We start from the raw sequence: 19,482 nt of genomic DNA on the forward strand, positions 1-19,482 counted from the left end.
ATTTTTAGAGATATGGCAAGACAAAGGAAAAGGACAGTGAGCTTCTCTGGAGGTTAACTGTGGGAAGGCAAAAATACGGGGGAAACAGATGGGGTAAGGTGTATTTGTACAGGTCCGTCCTGGAGCTGTAGGGGAGGAAAATTCTCCTCCTCCCTCTTTGGGTCTCTGGCTGGGCCTGAGAATTAAACTGACATATGACAGATTCACAGGAGGAAAGCAGACACGTTTTAATGAATTTTTACATGTGCTTGAAAGCCTGCATCAGAGCCGGAAGCTCTCATACATTCAGATAAAAAAAACAATCAACTTGCAAAGAATTGACAAGCCATCTGAGGACATGTCAAGCTGAATTTTGAATCAGCTTTATAAATGTCATTACATAGAGAGAGCTACCTTAAAAGATCTCTGGGGGAGCCTGGGTGGCTCAGTCGGTTAAGCATCTAACTTTGGCTCAGGTCTTGATCTCGCGGTTCGTGAGTTCAAGCCCCACTTCAGGCTCTGTGCTGACAGCACTCCAGATTCTCTGTCTCCTTATCTCTCTGCCCCTCCCCTACTCACGCTCTCTGTGTGTCTCAAAATAAGTCAATAAAAACTTCAACAACAAAAAAAAAAACCTGTGAAATTAGGGGCGCCCAGCTGGCTCAGTCAGTGAGTGTGTGACTGTTGATCTTGGGGTTGTGAGTTTGAGCCCCACATTGGGCGTAGAGTTTACTTAAAAAAAAAAAAAAAGAATTGATAAGACAAAGCACTCTGGGCTGGGGGCAGTCAATAGTGAAGAAGTAATAAGGTTTGTTTATTTAAGCTTCTTGGTCCTGAATTCACTCTCTGGTGATCAGGATCCCTCCCTTCATTCTGGTGGAGGGAGGAGATTCTTCACACGGGAGACTGATCTGTTCTCAGAGAAGAGCCAGATGGTGGTGGGGTAGGCATCAGGGACCCTTCTCAGACTCGTTCAGCTTGAGGTTTTTCCATCTTCATGGCCATAAAACTTCCCCAGGAGAGGGGCCCTATGGGAGTCGTCACTTTCACAAGTGGTCGGGATGGGAAGATTTCTTTCTGCATCTTGTTTGCCTCAAACTCAAAATAATCCTTATGCCAAAGTGGCATATTTGGGGGTGGCATATTCTGGTCCCCTAGAGGACTTTCTTTGGGAAGTGGTCCCAGCAAGTCGAGAAGACAAGGAAGGGAGGCAGCCAACAAAGGGAACCCCATCCAGCTCGTCACCAATGGGACTCAGAAGTACCTCCCACCCCTCCTCGAGGCAGGGGGGCAGGGGTCTTGAGCTGTGCATGAATCACGTGTAAGTGGGTGGGGGTCGGCTCACAGGGTCTCCCAGTCGGCTTGACAGACATCTGCTTCTGACTTAAGCCGTGTGACAATCCAGGAAGGAGAGGTGTCTAGGACCAGGGGATACAGATAATAGGGTCGATGTGCTGACGTCTCACTCCGACTGGAGGCTTACTTCCAGTGACCGTGCTGCCTGGCTCTTCACAAATCTTCATCCCATGTGGAATCACAGTTCTGCTAACCAGCTTCCGTACTGACCTAGATGCCATAAATGCACACTAAATGCTTTTCTGTGGGGCCGTGTGCCCAGGACTTTACGTTATTGTGCTCCGGGACGCAAGAAGGTCATGGTGGCCAATAGCCCGGGGTCTGGAGTCACGCACACGTGGCTTAGAATCCCAGCTCCACTGCTCCCTAGCTGTGCGGCTTTGCGCAAGTCCCTTCTGCTTGTCAAGCCTCAGTCTTTCTATGCGGAAAATGGGATTTCAATGCCGGCCTTTTTGGGTTCGTGTAAAGGGTCAACAGTGGGTTGGTTGCGTACAGGGTCAGAAATCAACAGGTGCTGATGTCACTTTTACACCGTGATGTTTTCGTAACAGTGTGGACACTCTGTGTGCAATGATTTGTTAAACCCACCGGTACGTGTAACTCTGTCATAGTTAAGGCCTCTAGGGTTTGGGGGGGGTCACACAATTTTACATATTTATTTATATTATATATTTACATTATATATGTATTTATATATATTTACATGAAATATATAAATATATATATAATTGCATATGAGTATAACCTTATATGTAATAATTATAAATATATTATAAACATAGGTTTTAAAAAAAATTTTTTTAACATTTATTTATTTTTGAGAGACAGAGAGAGACAGAGCATGAGCGGGGGAGGGACAGAGAGAGAGGGAGACGCAGAATCCGAAGCTGGCTCCAGGCTCTGAGCCGTCAGCGCAGAGCCCAACGCGGGGCTCGAACTCACGAGCTGTGAGATCGTGACCTGAGCCGAAGTCGGACGCTTAACCGACTGGGCCACCCAGGTGCCCCTAAACATACGTTTTTGTTTTTGTTTTTTTTCTCAACGTTTTTTATTTATTTTTGGGACAGAGCGAGACAGAGCATGAACGGGGGAGGGGCAGAGAGAGAGGGAGACACACAGAATCGGAAACAGGCTCCAGGCTCGGAGCCATCAGCCCAGAGCCCGACGCGGGGCTCGAACTCACGGACCACGAGATCGTGACCTGGCTGAAGTCGGACGCTTAACCGACTGCGCCACCCAGGCGCCCCAAACTTACAGTATTTTTAATGTTTATTTACTTTTGAGACACAGTAAGAGAGAAAGAGAGAGAGTGAGCAGGGGAGGGGCAGAAAGAGAGGGAGACACAGAATCTGACACAGGCTCCAGGCTCTGAGCTGTCAGCACGGGGCCTGACACGCGGCGGGAAGCCTGAGATCATGACCTGAGTCGAAGTCGGTGGCTTAACCGACTGAGCCACCCAGGCGCCCCAGAGCGCAATATTTTAAATGCAAATGTAGGGGGCGCCTGGCTGACTCAGTCGAAGGGGGCAAGACTAATGATCTTAGTGTTGGAAGTTCAAAAGCCACATTGGGCACAGAGCGTACCTTTAAAAAGTAAAACATTGGGGCGCCTGGGTGGCGCAGTCGGTTAAGCGTCCGACTTCAGCCAAGTCACGATCTCGCGGTCCGTGAGTTCGAGCCCCGCGTCGGGCTCTGGGCTGATGGCTCAGAGCCTGGAGCCTGTTTCCGATTCTGTGTCTCCCTCTCTCTCTGCCCCTCCCCCGTTCATGCTCTGTCTCTCTCTGTCCCAAAAATAAATTAAAAAAAAACAAAACAAAACAAAAAAAACGTTGGGGGCGCCTGGGTGGCGCAGTCGGTTAAGCGTCCGACTTCAGCCAGGTCACGATCTCGTGGTCCGTGAGTTCAAGCCCCACGTCGGGCTCTGGGCTGATGGCTCAGAGCCTGGAGCCTGTTTCCGATTCTGTGTCTCCCTCTCTCTCTGTCCCTCCCCCGTTCATGCTCTGTCTCTCTCCCAAAAATAAATAAACGTTGAAAAAAAAAGAAATAAAATAAAAAGTAAAACATAAAGAGGGGTGCCTGGGTGGGTCAGTCAGTGAAGCATCTGACTTTGGCTCAGGTCATGATCTCAGGGTTCATGAGTTTGAGCCCCATGTGGGGCTCTGTGCTGACAACTCAGAGCCTGGAGCCTGCTTTGGATTCTGTGTCTCCGTCTCTCTCTGCCCCTTTCTCTCTTGCTCTCTTTCTCTCTCTCTCAAAAATAAACTCTAAAGGGGCACCTGGGTGGCTCAGTCAGTTGAGCGTCCAACTTCGGCTCAGGTCAGATCTCATGGCTCATTGAGTTCAAGCCCCACATCGGGCTCTGTGCCGACAGTTCAGAGCCTGGAGCCTGCTTCAGATTCTGTCTCCCTCTCTCTGTCTCTGTCCTTCCCCCACTTGCCCTCTGTCTCTTTCTCTCAAACATAAATAAACATTTAAAAAAATAAATAAATAAACACACAAATTTTTTTTAACATAAAACAGAAAGATGACACTTTGTAAATTGTGAAAGGGACACACGCGTGTGGCATAATCGTTGCACGGAGTCTGGCCCAGCTCCACTCTGTCCTGTCTTTCCTTCACGCAGACCCGAGACGAACGTGTTGCCAGATGCCTACAGCAAGCAGCTCGCTGCGGCTCTGAGCACGAATCCACATCTGCGGGAGCTGCTCTTGGACCGCAACGCCCTGGGCAGCCGGGGCGTGAGGCTGCTGTGTGAAGGGCTCAGACACCCCAGCTGCAAACTTCAGAACCTGAGGTGAGTCCAGGCGGGTCTGCGGGCTTCTGATGGACCCCCACACACACCCCGTCTTCACGGGGCTCAGTCAGAAAGAGTATGTGGTGGTGTTTGCTTCCGCTGGCCTAGCAAAGCCCCACAGCCTAGGGGATCTGGAGGACAGGAGTCCCAGGCCCAGGTGTGGGCACGGTCGGTCTCCTCCGAGGCCTCACTCCTTGGCTTGCACATGGCTGTCTTTGCCCCGTGTCCTGACATGTGCGAGTCTGTGTCCAGTTTCCCCTTTTTTTTCCCCCGCTTAAGTTTATTTATTTATTTTGAAACAGGAGAGATCATGAATGGGGGGAGAGAGAGAGAGAGAGAGAGAGAGAGAGAGAGAGAATCCCAAGCAGGCTCCATGCCGTCAGCACAGAGCCTAATGCGGGGCTTGAACTCATGAACTGTGAGGTCACGACCTGAGCCAAAAATCAAGAGTTGCTTGCTTCACTGACTGAGCCACGCAGGTGCCCCCAGATTCCTCTTTTTATAGGGACACCAGTCACAGTGGGCTAGGGCTCACTCTAGTGACCTCATTTTTTTTTTCTAAAATTTTTTTTTTCAACGTTTATTTATTTTTGGGACAGAGAGAGACAGAGCATGAACGGGTGAGGGGCAGAGAGAGAGGGAGACACAGAATCGGGAACAGGCTCCAGGCTCTGAGCCATCAGCCCAGAGCCTGACGCGGGGCTTGAACTCCCTGACTGCGAGATCGTGACCTGGCTGAAGTCGGACGCTTAACCGACTGCGCCACCCAGGCGCCCCGTGACCTCATTTTTTTTAAGTTTATTTATTGGGGCTCCTGGGTGGCTCAGTCAGTGAAGCATCCAACTTCAGCTCAGGTTATTTGTGGGTTCAAGCCCCGCGTCGGGCTCTGTGCTGACAGCTCAGAGCCAGGAGCCTGCTTCAGATTCTGTGTCTCCCTCTCTCTCTGCCCCTCCCCCGTTCATGCTCTGTCTCTCTCTGTCTCAAAAATAAATAAATGTTAAAAAAAAATAAAATAAAAAAATAAAAAATAAAGGAAGGGGGAAATAGGTCTAGACCAAAAGAAGGAGGGAGAGAAAGGACGAGGGGCAGAACCCACCCTCTGACCACAGGAAGTGACCTGGTTCTTGTCCCCTCCCTCGTGCCCAGGCTCAAGAGATGCTGTGTGGCTCCCTCTGCCTGCCAGGACCTTGCGGCCGCCCTGATGGCCAATCAGAATCTAAGAAGGATGGACCTGAGCGGCAATGGGCTCGGGCTGCCGGGTGTGAAGATGCTGTGTCAGGGGCTCCGGCATCCCAGATGCAGGCTGCAGGCGATTCAGTGAGTCTGCACCCCGGACTGGTCCTTGGTCTGTGCCGTAGGGCTGCCCGGAGACCGTAGACTCCTGCCCCGGACCCTTTGAGCTTTAGGGAACCCCTCCCTGGCCTCCTTGTACCCCACCCACCTCACGACCACGGTGGGGAGTGCCCAGGCCACTCACCCTCGCAGACCCCACACCTTACTGGTCAGCGACACCCCGAGGGGTCTGCACGCCGAGCTCCTGTGAGTTCGTGACATTTAGCCATGCAGTCCCTTCTCGCCGCAAGGCCACGGTTGTGGACAAGCCACCTAGCGTCCCCTGGGGGTCTGCCCCACTCCCACAGAGGACACTGCTTCTGATATTTCTGGTCACCAATGTGTGGGATTTCCCACAGCAAGCAACTCTGCAACACCAGTGGGGTGTCCTATAAATCACTCTGCCTCCGTCTGCCTGGAGGTGCTGTCAGGCCCCACAGGTGAGGGCTCCCCACCACGAGACTGCCCCCCCACCCCCACCACGTCCCCACCCCAGCCTCAGATGCCAGTTACAAATCCAAGTTGTCACCTGGCTTCTATCCCACCCCCTGCCCCAGGTTTGATTAATTTCCCAGAGTGGCTCATAGAACTCCCGAGAAACACTTAGGTTTCTCAGTTTATTAGGTTGATGATAACTAATGATCCTGTATGATACAGGATACAGTTGAAAGCCAGGGGGAGAGGTGCATGGGAGGAGGTCTGGGAGGGTCCCGAGAGCAGGAGTTTCTGTCCTCACCGGGCTGGGTGCACCGCCCTCCCGGTGAGGATGGGGTGGACGTGTTCACCGGCCTGGAATCTCCCAACCATGTGCTATCGTTTGTTGTTGCTTGTTTGTTTTTTGCGAGACAGACAGAGAGAGAGAGCACAAGTGAGTGAGGGGCAGGGAGAGAGAGAGGGAGAAGTGGGGCTCATCCAAAGTGGGACTCGAACCCACGAACTGTGAGATCATGACCTGAGCTGAAGTCTGTTTGCTTCACCAACTAAGCCACCCAGGTGCCCCGCTATTGGGGTTTTAGGGAGCCTTCCTCCTGTAGTGAATGGATCATTACTCCATTTCCAGCCCCTCCCTTCTGGAGGAAGCGGGGGGGGGGGGGGGGGGGGGCAGGGCTGAACGTTCTAAGCTTCTCATCAGGGCTTGGCCTCTCTGGTGCCCAGGCCCATCCGGGAGCCCACCCATCCCAAGACACAATCCTGGTGTTCTTACCACTTAGGAATTACAGGGATTCAGGAGCTCTGTGCTGGGAACAGGGGCAGAGATCAGTATATATATTTTCTATGATCTCTTACCACGTCCCTTCTTATTCCTCTGAGGGAACTCCTACTTAGCCTTTGAGAACCATCCCAGCCCCCCAGAGAGTCTTCCCTAACTATGCACAGGTTGCCAAACATGAGTTAGGTTTTATTGTATTTTAATGTATTGTATTTTATTTTATTTTTAATGTTTATTTATTTATTTTGAGAGAGAGAGAGAGGAGAAAGAGAGACAGGCAGAGAGAATCCCAAGCAGGCTCCACACTGTCAGCACAGAGCCTGACTTGAGGCTCAAACTCACGAACCCTTGAGATCATGACCTGAGCTGAAACCAAGAGTTGGACGCTTAACCCACTGAGCCACCCGGGCGCCCCACCACGATGGTTTTAATAGACAGTAGCTCACCGTCCCAGCACCTATTGTGTGTCAGGTGTGGTTCTACATCCTGTCCCCTTAGCAAATTTTGTGCTCCTCTCGAGAAACTTAGGAAGCAGGTGCGACCATCATCCTTATATTACAGGCAGCGAACCTAAGGCAGCACGTGAAACAGGAAACCGACTTGCAGACACTTTGCTTGAGGGTGCAGAGCTAGCGAGTGCCAGAGATAGACCCACCCTGACCTTGAGCTCTGGAGATCCTGCCGTGAGCTGTGGCTCACTCCTGCCTCAATGGCACTGCCTTCCCTGGAGTATAATTGCTTAGCCCTTTGCCTCGTTAGACAGGATGCTCCTGCTGGAGACGATGGCCTCTTGTTCATCTCTGAGCCGTGGTGACATGTGTAGGTTCGTGTTGGGTGACTGGACGGGCCAGGGGAGGAGCCAGGAAAGCAAGATGGCAGCCTCTTCAACGTCTCTTCCCTCCCGAGGTTGAGGAAGTGTGAGCTGGAGGCCGGCGCTTGCCAGGAGATCGCCTCTGTGCTCAGCACCAATCAGCATCTAGTGGAGTTGGACCTGGCGGGGAATTCGCTGGAGGATTTGGGTCTGAGGCTGTTATGCCAAGGCTTGAGGCATCCAGTGTGTAGACTGCGGATCCTGTGGTGAGTTCTTCACGGGGCCAAAAAAAGAAAAGGTTAGGATGGTAAATTTGATGTCACTTATACATACATATATATATATATATATATATATTTTTTTTTTTTTTTTTGACAGAGAGAGACAGAGACAGAGCATGAATGAGCAGGGGAGGGGCAGAGAGAGAGGGAGACAGAGAATCCGAAGCAGGCTCCAGGCTCCAAGCTGTCAGCACAGAGCCCGATGCGGGGCTCGAACTCATGAACCGTGGGATCATGACCTGAGCCGAAGTCGGACGCTTAACCGACTGAGCCACCCAGGCGCCCCGTGTCACATATATTTTACCACAATAAATCATAAATAAATAAGCATCAGGGCAATACTAACATCAGTGTCAAATGCCACAGAGCTCCCTACAATAAAGGCATCCACAAAAATTCCTGTGGTTGTCCGGACAGACACCTCATCTCAGTGTGGCTGGAGACGAGAGTGAGTTTGTTGGTTTCTGTCACCGAGAAGTCCAGAGGGAAATACTGGTTTCAGGCACAGCTGGGTCCGGGGTCTCACGTGGTAAATCCAGGACTCTGTCTTCTCTTTCTATATATAGGAAGACGCTGTGCTAAATGTCAACGGGGGACACCTTTGAGGAGTGGGTTTTGGGGCAATAGTGTTTTCCTGCTCTGCACTTCTATCAGTTCAGGTGCATCCCAAACACATTACTGCTAATTTATGGCGGAGCATCAAAGACAGGTTGAGGAATCACACACGATGAGCACAGAAATGCTGTTCTGTGTTTTCTGGATTACTTTAGCCAAGAAAATGCATCACACTAAAAAAAGAAAATAAAATACATGTATCATAAAATTTACCATCTTATCATTTTTTAGGTAATTTCAGGGCGCCCGGATGGCTCAGTCGCTTGAACGTCCGACTCTTGATTTCAGCTCAGGTCACGATCTCACAGTTCGTGGGTTCGAGCTCCACGTCGGGCTCTGTGCTGACACCGCAGAGCCTGCTTGATTCTCTCTCCCCCTCTCACTGCCCCTCCACCTCTCAAAATAAATAAATAAAAAGTAATCTCTACACTCGTGAGGCTCAAACTGACGACCCAGAGATCAAGAGCCGTGTGCTCTACCAGCTGAGCCAGCCAGGCATGCCTTCTATTTTGCCATTCTGAAGCATACAGCTTCATGGTCTTAAGCTATGAAGACTATTCACTATTCACTATTCACTTAAAGACTATTAAGCTATTCACACTGTTGTGCAAAGCATCACCACCATCCATCGCCTGAACTTTTTCATCTTGCAAAACTGAGACTGTCCATTAAACACCGCCTCCCCATCTGCCTGCCCCGGCCACTGATAACCTCCATTCTACTTTCTGTCTTTATGGTATTTGACCACTGTAGGTACCTGATGTAACTAGAATCACAAAATATTTGTGTGCTCTGTGTGTGTGTGTGTGTGTGTGTGTGTGTGAGACTGGCTTCTTTTACTTAGTATCTTTTCAACTTTCATTCACATCGCTGCGTTAAAAGTTCCTTCTTAAGGCGGAATAACATCACATTACGTGGATATACCACAGTTGAATCCATTCAGTTCATCCCTTGGTGGACACTTGGAGTGCTTCTGCCTTTTGGCTATTTTGAAAAATGCTGTAAACATTGAGCCACAAATATTATTTTGAGCGCTTACTTTCAATTCTTTGGGCTATGTAACCAGAAGCGGAATGGATGGAGCATAGGGTTGTGTTTAATTTTTTGTGGAGCTGCCATATTGTTTCCCACACTCACTTCACCATTATTCCTTCCTACCAACAGTGCATAAAGTTAATCCCTTCACACCCTTGCCAACATTCGTGGTGTTCAGGGGCCTTTTGAAATTCGTAAAAAACGTTATTATTATTTTTTACAATAGCTGTCCTAATGGATGTGATGTGGTACGTCCTGGTGGTTTTGATTCGCGTTTTCCTAATGATTAGCGATGCTGAGCATCTTTTCGTGTGATTTTGGACCGTTTGTTTATTTTCTGCAAAGAAATGTCTACTCACACTTTTGCCTGTTTTTAAACAATGAATTGTTCCTTTGAAAATGCATTACTTTTGGGGCGCCTGGGTGGCTCAGTTGGCTAAGCGTCCGACTTCGGCTCAGGTCATGATCTCACGGTTCGTGGGTTCGAGCCCCACATCTGGCTCTGTGCAGACACGCTCAGTGTCTGGAGCCTGCTTCTGATTCTGTGTCTTTCTCTCTCTCTGCCCTCCCCTGCTCACTCTGTCTCTCTCGAAAATAAAATGAAATGAAACATTAAAAAAAATATGTTGAAAAAAGAAAATGCATTAAAGATTGGGGGGTAGGGGAGATAAAATTAGCATTGTATAGAAAACACTCATAATACATGTTGGATTGGGTTTCCTACAGGTTGAAGATTTGCGACCTTACTGCTGCTGCCTGTGAGGACCTTACGTCCATCCTCAGTGTGAACTGCAGCCTGAGGGAGCTGGACCTAAGCCTGAATGACCTGGGGGACCCCGGGGTGCTGCTGCTGTGTGAGGGCCTCAGGCATCCCCAGTGTAGACTCCAGACCCTCCGGTGAGTCCTGTGTTCCTCACCATCATCTGAGTCTGCTCTTCTATCTGGGCTCACTGGGCTCACTGGGGTCACTCCCTCTTCTCCTAACCTCTAGCTACATCTGCCTCAAAGATTTTTCTGCCACAGGGCCTTTGCACAAACAGTTCTTTCTTCCTGGGATGCCCTCCTACTTTGCTATTCCTCCTGTTTCCTGGATAACATCTGTTTGATCTGTTAGGACTCCAAACAAATGCTTCATCCCCATGGATTCCTTCCTTAATCCCTAAATAAGGTCTGGGTTCTCAGTTTGGGGATTTAATTTGAGCTTATGCTCAATTAAATTTATTTTATTTATTTAAAAAAAAATTTTTAAGTTCATTTATTTTGAGACTGACAGAGAGAGGCAGAGAGAGAATCTCAAGCAGGCTGTGTTGTCAGTACAGAGCCTGACGCAGGGCTTGATCTCATGAACCATGAGATCATGACCTGAGCCAAAATCAAGAGTCAGTGTTTAAATTTTAATTCTAGTAAAGTTAATATATTTTTATTTTTTTAAAGCTTCTATTTATTTTTGAGACAGAGACCAGGCGCTAGTTGGGGAGGGGCAGAGAGAGACGGATACACAGAATCCAAAGCAGGTTCCAGGCTCCAAGCTGTCAGCACAGAACCTGACTCGGGGCTCAAACAGGTGAACCATGAGATCATGACCTGAGCCAAAGTCAGATGCCCATCCGACTGATCCATCCAGGTGCCCCTAGTTAATATATTTTTACAAGAAGGAATGGATGAATAAACCGAGGAACAAAAAGAAACTGCAGAAGGCTGTCAATTTCCAAAACAAAGTCATTTTTCTCTATAGTCCCAAAGGAGACTCTGTCTGCCCTACAAAAGTCTCATCTATTATCTGATGTCGTTCATGCTAGAAGTTTTGTTTTGCTTTTTTCTTTCAAGATGTTGTGCACAGCCTGGCTTCTATTGCTTTCGTTACATTTGGACAAATGCCCCATCGCTTCTCGGCCTTTTGGCTAAGATCAAGTGTGGACAAATGCCCCATTTCTTCATTCTTTTCTCTACTGCATCCGGTCCACACTATCACTATGGAACCACACACACCTCTGTGTGTGTTTTATATATATATACTTTTTAAAAATTTTTAAATGTTTATTTTTGAGAGAGAATGCATGGGGTGGGGGAGGAGAGAGAAGGGGGACAGAGGATCCTAGGTGGGCCCTGTGCTGACAGGCCCATGTGGGGCTTGAACTCACAAACTTTGAGATCGGGACCTGAGCCAAAGTCAGATGTTTAACCAACTGAGCCACCCAGGCGCCCCCCACAGGCCCCTGTTTTAATTTAGTCTCCTTCCTTCGCTCCCCAAAGCTCGTCTGTAGGCACTCCTGTCTTTATGTAAATGATACAGCTCACCAACCTCTCCCCCTCCCCCACTCATCTTTATAACTGAGGATGTGCTTGGTGCAGACATATCTAAGGCGTCCCTTTGAGCTCACCTGCGTTCAGTTATTTGCACACACCGGATAGTATGGAGCCGTGCTCCCGTCCCCAGCTCTGCTGTGATGTTCATTCTTGTGTGTCCTTTCCTGAATGCCCCCCCACCAGCCCCCACCCCCAACCCGGAGTCAAGTCACACACTCAGACTGAATTTGACATCTCCACCTGATCTGAATAGCTCTCTAGAAAGATGAGGTTTACACTTCCGACCGCTATTTAGGAAAAGCTACTTTGCTGGTATCTTGATGGTTATTCAACTTTCTATCTTTAACACCCTGGTGGGTGTAAAATGTTCTTAAACGGCATTTCAGTGTTGAGTATCTCTTCGTGTGCTTATCGGCTTTTTTGGTTTCCCCGTTCTGTGAATTTCCTAATTGCATAATTTATTTGTGTCTTTGGTATGTGTTCTATATTTGCCTTGCTCTGCGAATGTTCCCCGCTTTAGATATTAATCTTCCGTTGAGTGCGTATCTTGGAAACGTCTGCTCGGTAGGTCCTCAGCCTGTCAAATTGTCTGTGGATGCTTTCCTCAGGCACAAATCTGTATGTTTTGAGGTCAGATCCGTGTGCATTTCTATGATTTATGTCCTTGTGAGGTGTCCAAGAATTCCTTTGCCATGTGCCTGGCTGGCTCAGAAGAACGTACTTACAGTTCTGGATCTCGGGGTGAGTTCAAGCCCCACGGTGGGTGTAGAGACTACTAAAAAAATAAACTTAAAAGAAAAAAGAAGAGAGAAAAGAAAATCTTTTGCCAGTACAAGGTCAAGGGTGTTCTCAGTTTTTTCTTTGTGTTTACCTGTGTGGTTAGGTGGGGTTCAGTTTTTTTCTTTAATTTTTGCAAAGCCATTTAATAAAGTAAGGAAATCCTGTCCTTAGCGTTTTCTTTTTCTTTTTATGTTTACTTATTTATTTTTGAGAGAGAGAGACTGACCAGGGAAGGGGCCAGGGTGGGGGTGGGGTGGGAGACGGAATCCCAAGCAGGCTCTACACTGTCAGCACAGAGCCTCACGTGGGGCTTGAACCCACAAACCATGAGATCATGACCTGAGCCTAAACCAAGAGTCGGACGCTTAAACGACTGAGCCACCCAGGCGCCCTTTTTGCGTTTTCTTCTTGCAAATTTTCAGCTATTCATACACATTTATTCTGCCATTACATTTTAGAATGCATAAAAAGGTTGCTTTTTTTTTAGTTTATTTATTTTTTACTCCTGTCTTTTCCCAATGTGGGGCTCAAACTCCCCACCCTGAGATCAAGAGTCGCATGCTCTTCTGACTGAGCCGGCCAGGTGTCCCTATAAAAAAATGTTTTAGAAGGCATTTCTCCACTTACCCCAATGTGGCTCTTATTGGCTGAGGCTGGGTTCTTTCCCTTGTCCACACACAGCAGGTCAACCAGATGTTTATATGTCTATAGATCTACATGTTGCCTGAGGGAAACACTGACACCCTCAAAGGAAAAGAGAGTTCAGGTTTTCGCCCTATGGGAGCCATATCTAAGGACAGGCAGGAATGTCTGAAAATCTGGAAAAAAAAATACTATACAGTGAAATAGCACTTTTTAGAAATGTTGATTTACTTTTGAGAGAGAGAATGCATGCATGCTTGAGAGGGGAGGGGCACAGAGAGAGGGAGGGAGGGAGAGAGAGAGAGAGAGAGCGTGCGCAAGTGAGGGAGGGGCAGAGAGAGGAGACAAAGAATCTGAAGCAGGTTCCGGGTTCTGAGCTGTCAGCACAGAGCCCAACGCTGAGCTCGAACTCACAAACCTTGAGATCATGACCTGAGCTGAAGTTGGACCCTTAACTGACTGAGCCACGCAGGTGCCTCTGAAATAGCATTTTTGACTCTCTTAAGTACCCCCAAAAAGTCTTTCGATTGCAACAGTATGCATGGACAGTGGCTAAGTGAACCCCAGCTCCGTGACCTTGAGCAGTGCATGGCACCCCACGTGTCCTAACAACAGATGGTAATAGCATTTTCCTTCCAGTGGCTATCATGAGAAACAGACGAAGTTATGCTTAAATTACTTGCTGTTGGGGCACCTGGCTGGCTCAGCCAGAAGAGCATGTGACTTTTGATCTCAGGGTCATGAGTTTGAGCATCACGTTGGGTGTAAGAGAATGTATATTTTAATTTACTTAAACTAAATAAAATTAAAAAAAGAAAGAAAGGCCCTTATAAACCACTTGCTGCTATGGGCTCATCTGCACAAAAAAATTCCCATGTTGGGGCACCTGGGGGGCTCAGTCGGTTGAGCGTCCGACTTTGACTCAGGTCATGATGTCGTGTTTCGTGGGTTCGAGCCCTGCATGGGGCTCAGAGCCTGCTTCAGATTCTGTGTCTCCCTCTCTCTCTGACCCTCCCTTGCTTGTGCTCTGTTTCTGTCTCTCTCTCAAAAAAATTAAAACATTAAAAAAAAATTAAAAATCAATTAAAAAAGAAAAAGAAAGAAACTGGGTAAGGATATAGCTCCGCCCCCCCGCCCCCCCCCCATTCCAGGGTCTTTGTAGATAAAGTGCTGGAGCAGGGAGGGGCCCCTAATTAGGTGTCCTCATGAAGAAGGAAAATTTGGACACAGACACATGTGGAGGAAGACGCGGTGTGAACATGGAGGCAGAGACGGGGTGATGTTTGTGCAGGAGAGATGTACCCCAAAGATGGCTGGTGAACACCAGAAGCCTGGGGAGAGGCTGGACCAGGTTCTCAGCTGCCAGGGGCGGGGGGGGGGGGGGGAGGGGGGGGGGCAGGGCCAGGCTTCCCTCTAGAGCCGTGAGACAGTCAGTGTCTACCTTGTGAGCCTCCGGTGTGGGAACTTGTTACAGCAGCTGGAGGAACCTGATACACGAGCACTCATTGGATGGATACCCAACCCATACTGAATATCATCTTTCCTCTGGACCATCTCCCTGTGTTCCTTCCTTCCTCTTTCCCTCTTTCTTTGTTATTTCTCTCTGCCTCCCGTCTTCCCACCCACCTGCCCCTTGCTTCTCCCTTTTTCTGCCTCGGGTGGTGGTTGGGGGGGGGGGGGCGGGGGGGCGGGGATGGTGTCTGGTCACCTCTCTGCACGGGCACCTGGACAGAAAGAAACCCTCCCCGGGGACACCTTTGGGGTGACTCAGCTCGCCTCTGTGCGTCCTGTCTTCCAGGTTGGGCATTTGCAGGCTGGGCTCGGCCGCCTGTGAGGGTCTCCGTGCTGTGCTCCAGGTCAACCCCCACCTACGGGAGCTGGATCTGAGTTTCAATGACCTGGGCGACAGGGGCATGTGGCCGCTGTGTGAGGGGCTGGGACACCCCACCTGCAGACTCCAGAAACTGTGGTGAGCTGAGCCCTGGGCATCGGGACTGGTGGCCTGGTGGGGGCGGTCTCCGGCTGGGGGCGCATCTCTGCCCTGTGCTTCTATCGGAGGGACATCCCTCCCCCGCTCTGGAAGAGGGCCAGCGGGAGCCCCGAGGTGGAGAGAAAACCCGCAGAGAGCTCAGGCGGTAATTTATTCTCTGCAGGAGGCAAACATAAAAATGCCTCACTTTACCTTCCATCTTTGCCTGTAAACATTTTCTGTAAACTTTCCTCTTCTCCGCTGACATTTACTTGGGCAGATTCTTGGCTTCTCAGTGACCTTTATATAATAAAAAGTCAATCTGTTCCAGTGTGAATTTCAGTCAAATGTGAATTATCACTCCTCCTCCTTCTTTGTCCCCAAAACCCGCCTGGCTCCCACCCCGAGGGACTGTTTCTATTGTCATTTCTGAGGCTCTGGCTTATGTGCTGGTCTGGGTAGGTGGGCATCAGGATGGGGGCGGGGGGATGGGGCTCAGGGACAGCACTTTCCCCACCCCCCATCTGGCAGGCACCTCTCCCGGGGATCATATGCGCATTCTTACAGGGACCCTCCACCCCCACCCCGGGGAGGTGCCTGCCGGGGGCGACCGACCTCCTTGCACACCCGTCTACAGGTTGCACCCTCATCTTCCTCTCCTGACCCCCCTGCACCTGTGACGTGGGTGGTTCTTCGTCAGCAAGCTGGTTTTTCCTCTTCCTCTGCGAGTCCCGAGCTGTTGTCTTGTACCTCGTTTTGGGAGCTGGCATCTCTCGCCTCACAGCCTCAGCCAAACTAAGATTAAAATATTTCCACTTAACATCCCTGCTGTGATACTACTTCTTTCAAAAGTTGCTGTGAGGAACAAATGAAGTAAACGCAAAGCCCTTAGCAAGGTGCTCGGCACACCGTTGTTCCTCAGTAGGTGCTACCCATTCCTATTGTTACCGGAAAGGCAGAGAATGCAGGAAAGAAACACAGTGGGAGGCAGATTGGAAATTAGAGAGAATCAGATGGCATATTGTTTGGGCAGGTGGCAGCCCAATTCATACTGGCTCCTAAAAGAGAGAGAGATTGACTTATGTAACTGAAAATTGGCTTCAGGTATGGCTTGATCTAGGCATTTGGGATTCTTGATCTCCATTATCTTCCCCCCTCGTCGCTGTATTGGCTCCTTTTATCAAATAAGCTTTGCCTTGATCCTGCTTGTTCACAAAACACAACTTCTTACCAGGTCTAAGTTCTGAAAGAAAAAGCTCGGGAAATCAAGTATGGGTCTGATGCACTGGTTTTGGGTGGGCCCTGTGTCCAACTGAAACCATTCATGGTGACTTGGAGACAGGGGAACCAATCGACTTAGGCCTGGATCCTGAGCTCAAGGACAGTGTGAACCCAAGATGGACTGAGAACGGGGTTTCAATGACAGACAGGGATCGAATTACCATAAAGGGGAATGGATAGGACTGCAAAATCAGTGGGTAACGTATGGAGATGAAGTTGTGAATTGAGAAGCATCCTTAAATGCTTCCCTTAAATGTTTTCCAGCACATTGGCCTTAACCTGGACTGGCTGGGCACCACCCTGCTTTCTCTGAAATCGGTCTCCTAAAACCATCACCCTGAATCCCCTTGAAGACACTGCCCCCAAAGTAGCTCCTTATATTGCTTCAACCACTGTCTTCCACAGGCTGGATAGCTGTGGCCTCACAGCCAAAGCTTGTGAGCATCTTGCTTCCGCCCTGGGCGTCAGCCAGACCCTGACGGAGCTTTATCTGACCAACAACACCCTGGGGGATACGGGGGTCAGGCTGCTGTGCAAAGGGCTGAGTCATCCTGGCTGCAAACTTCGAGTGCTCTGGTGAGAGACGGGTTTCTGGTTCTGAAGGAGGCGGGGCCTGGGGCTTGGAGTTGGGAGTGAGGGTCAACAATCGAGACGCCCATCGGAGATGGGCGAGATTCTCCTTCATGCACTAATGTATGCAAGCAGTGTGGGATGGGGAGGCCTTCCGGCCTCTTCGCTCCTCAGTATCCCCGTCTATAAAAGGGGGGGGAACCTGGCTGCTGCTTCTTAAAGACGGCCACAAATTAAACCAGTGAAGAGGTTAGAGACTTGGGATAGTGTGGTAGCTCAGAGTCCAGCCTCCCTCCCCAAGGGACTCGGTTTCCAACCAAGTACCGGATGATGGGATTATGTTAACAAGGCAGGACATGTGAGAGATTTGAGGTTTACCTTGGAATGCCGCAGCCTGGGCCTGGGATGACCTTTCCCGCTGTGTGTCCTCAGGTTATTTGGGATGGACCTGAACAAAATGACGCACAGAAGGCTGGATGCGCTTCGGGGAACAAGACCTCACCTGGACATTGGCTGCTGAATGGCTCTAGCTCTCCTCTTGAAGGCAGGGCAGAGGAAGAGCATCCCAGGACCCCGCTGGTCAACGGTGATGAGCAGGCTCTCCTGTGCACTCCCATGCAGGATGGATCCTTTCTGCTTGGGGACTGGGTCAAGGCATCGTGGAGCCTGGAGCTTGAACAGCTTTAGTTTGGGGGATGCTACGGTCATTGACAGGACCTGAGGATTGAGCAGGGGCTCTAAGCTGAGGGTAATTCTTGCAACCCCCCCCCACCCCCGGACACTTGGCAATGCCAGGATTCTCTAATGCTAGCGATACATCCTGTAACACACAGGACAGCCCCCTACAGCCAGGCCTGCAGCCGAAATGGCACTTGTGGCAAAGTTGAGGATTAGCGGTGCCGTGAGGGTGCTAGACAGTCTCGAAGGTCAGGCCAGGTGCCAGAGAATACTGGTCAGGCCAGCAGCCCCGCCACCCACTCCCTTGCAGTCCTGCTTTGCACACGGTCCTGCCCGATGGCTGGATCCCTCACCGGGATTAGCCCACTGTAGGCTGGCCTGTGACCTGTCCCATGCTGCGGAGGACACGGGCGAAACCAGACTTTCCCTCAGTCCAAGCCAGTTGATTGATCCCAGGAACGCCCAAGGACACCATGAGTGTGCTGAAATGAAGCCATTAGCCTAAGGCTGGAATTTAGTAGGAAGCACCTGGAGCTTAGGGAGGAAACAGTGACCCTGGAGCCCGTGAAAGCCTGGAAAAGGAAGCTAACTCAGACCCGCAGACATTCGTGTGGACATCAGGGTCTCATTGACACTTGACTCTTGAAACCAAGGCCTTTCCTTCCTGGGCGCCCTTGACTTGTCTGTCCTCCAGCCCCTTACAACCCCACAAACCATGCCACAGACCCTTTGCTGAAGCTGAACAAGGAGAAACCTGGCCCACTCACCACCCAGGCCCTTGGCCCACTCACCACCCAGGCCCTTAGGTGGCCTCCAGGAAGATCTACGCACATGTCTGGGGGTGTAGGAATATGTTAACATGCCTTGGAAGAGGAACGGTGGGAGGGGGATCCTGGTCTGACAAGGTCTAGAATGCTGGGGCAAGACTTCTTCGGTGTGAGCCAATTTCAGGCACAGCCCTCTAGGAGGCAAGTGTTGAAATGGAAGCCGCCCTGACATCCTCAAGATCTTAGGAGCAACCAAGCTAGTGTTCGTTTGGTACCATTAACCCACTCACTGAGGAACCCGCAATTAGGCGTTTAGCTCTAAGATACATCTCCTTTCCTTGTGATTCTTTCCCAATGTGCAGTCAACTTTGGCTTTGCCTGTAGCCTATCTGAATGGAGGATGCATCACCCATGTCCCTATACTAGGTGGGGAAGCCCAGGACTTTTCAGGGCTCAATTGGTTTCTCATGTTCTACAAAACCTGTTTTAAGGTCAAAGATTTCCTTTACTGAAGGTGTAAGGGGGGGGAGCAGAGATGATCCAGCCCTTCCCTCCCACATTGCTGAAAAGCCAAGGGCCCATTTTTAAACAAAGCCACAAACCCACACAAAATCATGGTTATTTTATTGAAGTGTTCCACCATTTGGAGATGTTAAGGCTAAAATAGGACCGGAGTGCCTGGGTGGCTGAGTCGGTTAAGCATGTGGACTCGGTTCCAGCTCAGGTCCTAATCCTCACGTTGCCTCGCATCGGGCGGAGCTGCCAAAGGAGACCACGCTTGGGATTCTCTGCCCCTCCTCTGCTCGTTCAAAGGACCTGAACTAGGACTCAATGTAGAATAAAGGGGTTAAGGCATTCAGAGCCAGTCCTTGGCTTCTTACTACCCGTGGGCCAAAGGTTGTACACAACACTCCACTAGAACAAATGGCTGTGGGGGGAGCCAGCCTGCTGGAGGGATGGGTGGGCTGGAAGCCGCAGCTCGGGTCCAGGACAGCAGGCTGGGAAGTGAAGCTTTCCAAGCTCTAGGGCGTTGAGGATTTCCTCAGACAAGGACACACAAAAATGGGAGCACTTTC

The 19,482-nt window shown here is 49.9% G+C and overlaps 1 protein-coding gene across 5 annotated transcripts in view; it reads left to right on the forward strand.

The window, feature by feature from the left end:
• The window catches only part of NLRP12 (NLR family pyrin domain containing 12), a 31,078-nt gene extending 11,834 nt beyond the window's left edge, over window positions 1–19,244 (forward strand). The window contains exons 4-10 of one of the 5 annotated variants that reach the window (XM_047834163.1): window positions 3,958–4,128; window positions 5,275–5,445; window positions 7,577–7,747; window positions 10,139–10,309; window positions 14,940–15,110; window positions 16,797–16,967; window positions 17,394–19,244. In XM_047834163.1, the coding sequence (XP_047690119.1) occupies window positions 3,958–4,128; window positions 5,275–5,445; window positions 7,577–7,747; window positions 10,139–10,309; window positions 14,940–15,110; window positions 16,797–16,967; window positions 17,394–17,481 (1,114 nt within the window). In that variant the 3' untranslated portion in view covers window positions 17,482–19,244. Of the gene's footprint in view, window positions 1–3,957; window positions 4,129–5,274; window positions 5,446–7,576; window positions 7,748–7,859; window positions 7,917–10,138; window positions 10,310–14,939; window positions 15,111–16,655; window positions 16,711–16,796; window positions 16,968–17,393 lie in introns of those variants that run through there. The other 4 variants (XM_047834164.1, XM_047834165.1, XM_047834166.1 and 1 more) reach the window with 4 other exon arrangements.
• The last annotated feature ends 238 nt before the right edge of the window (window positions 19,245–19,482 follow it).

This window comes from Prionailurus viverrinus, chromosome E2, assembly GCF_022837055.1.
Source record: "Prionailurus viverrinus isolate Anna chromosome E2, UM_Priviv_1.0, whole genome shotgun sequence".
Taxonomy (NCBI): Eukaryota; Metazoa; Chordata; class Mammalia; order Carnivora; family Felidae; genus Prionailurus; species Prionailurus viverrinus.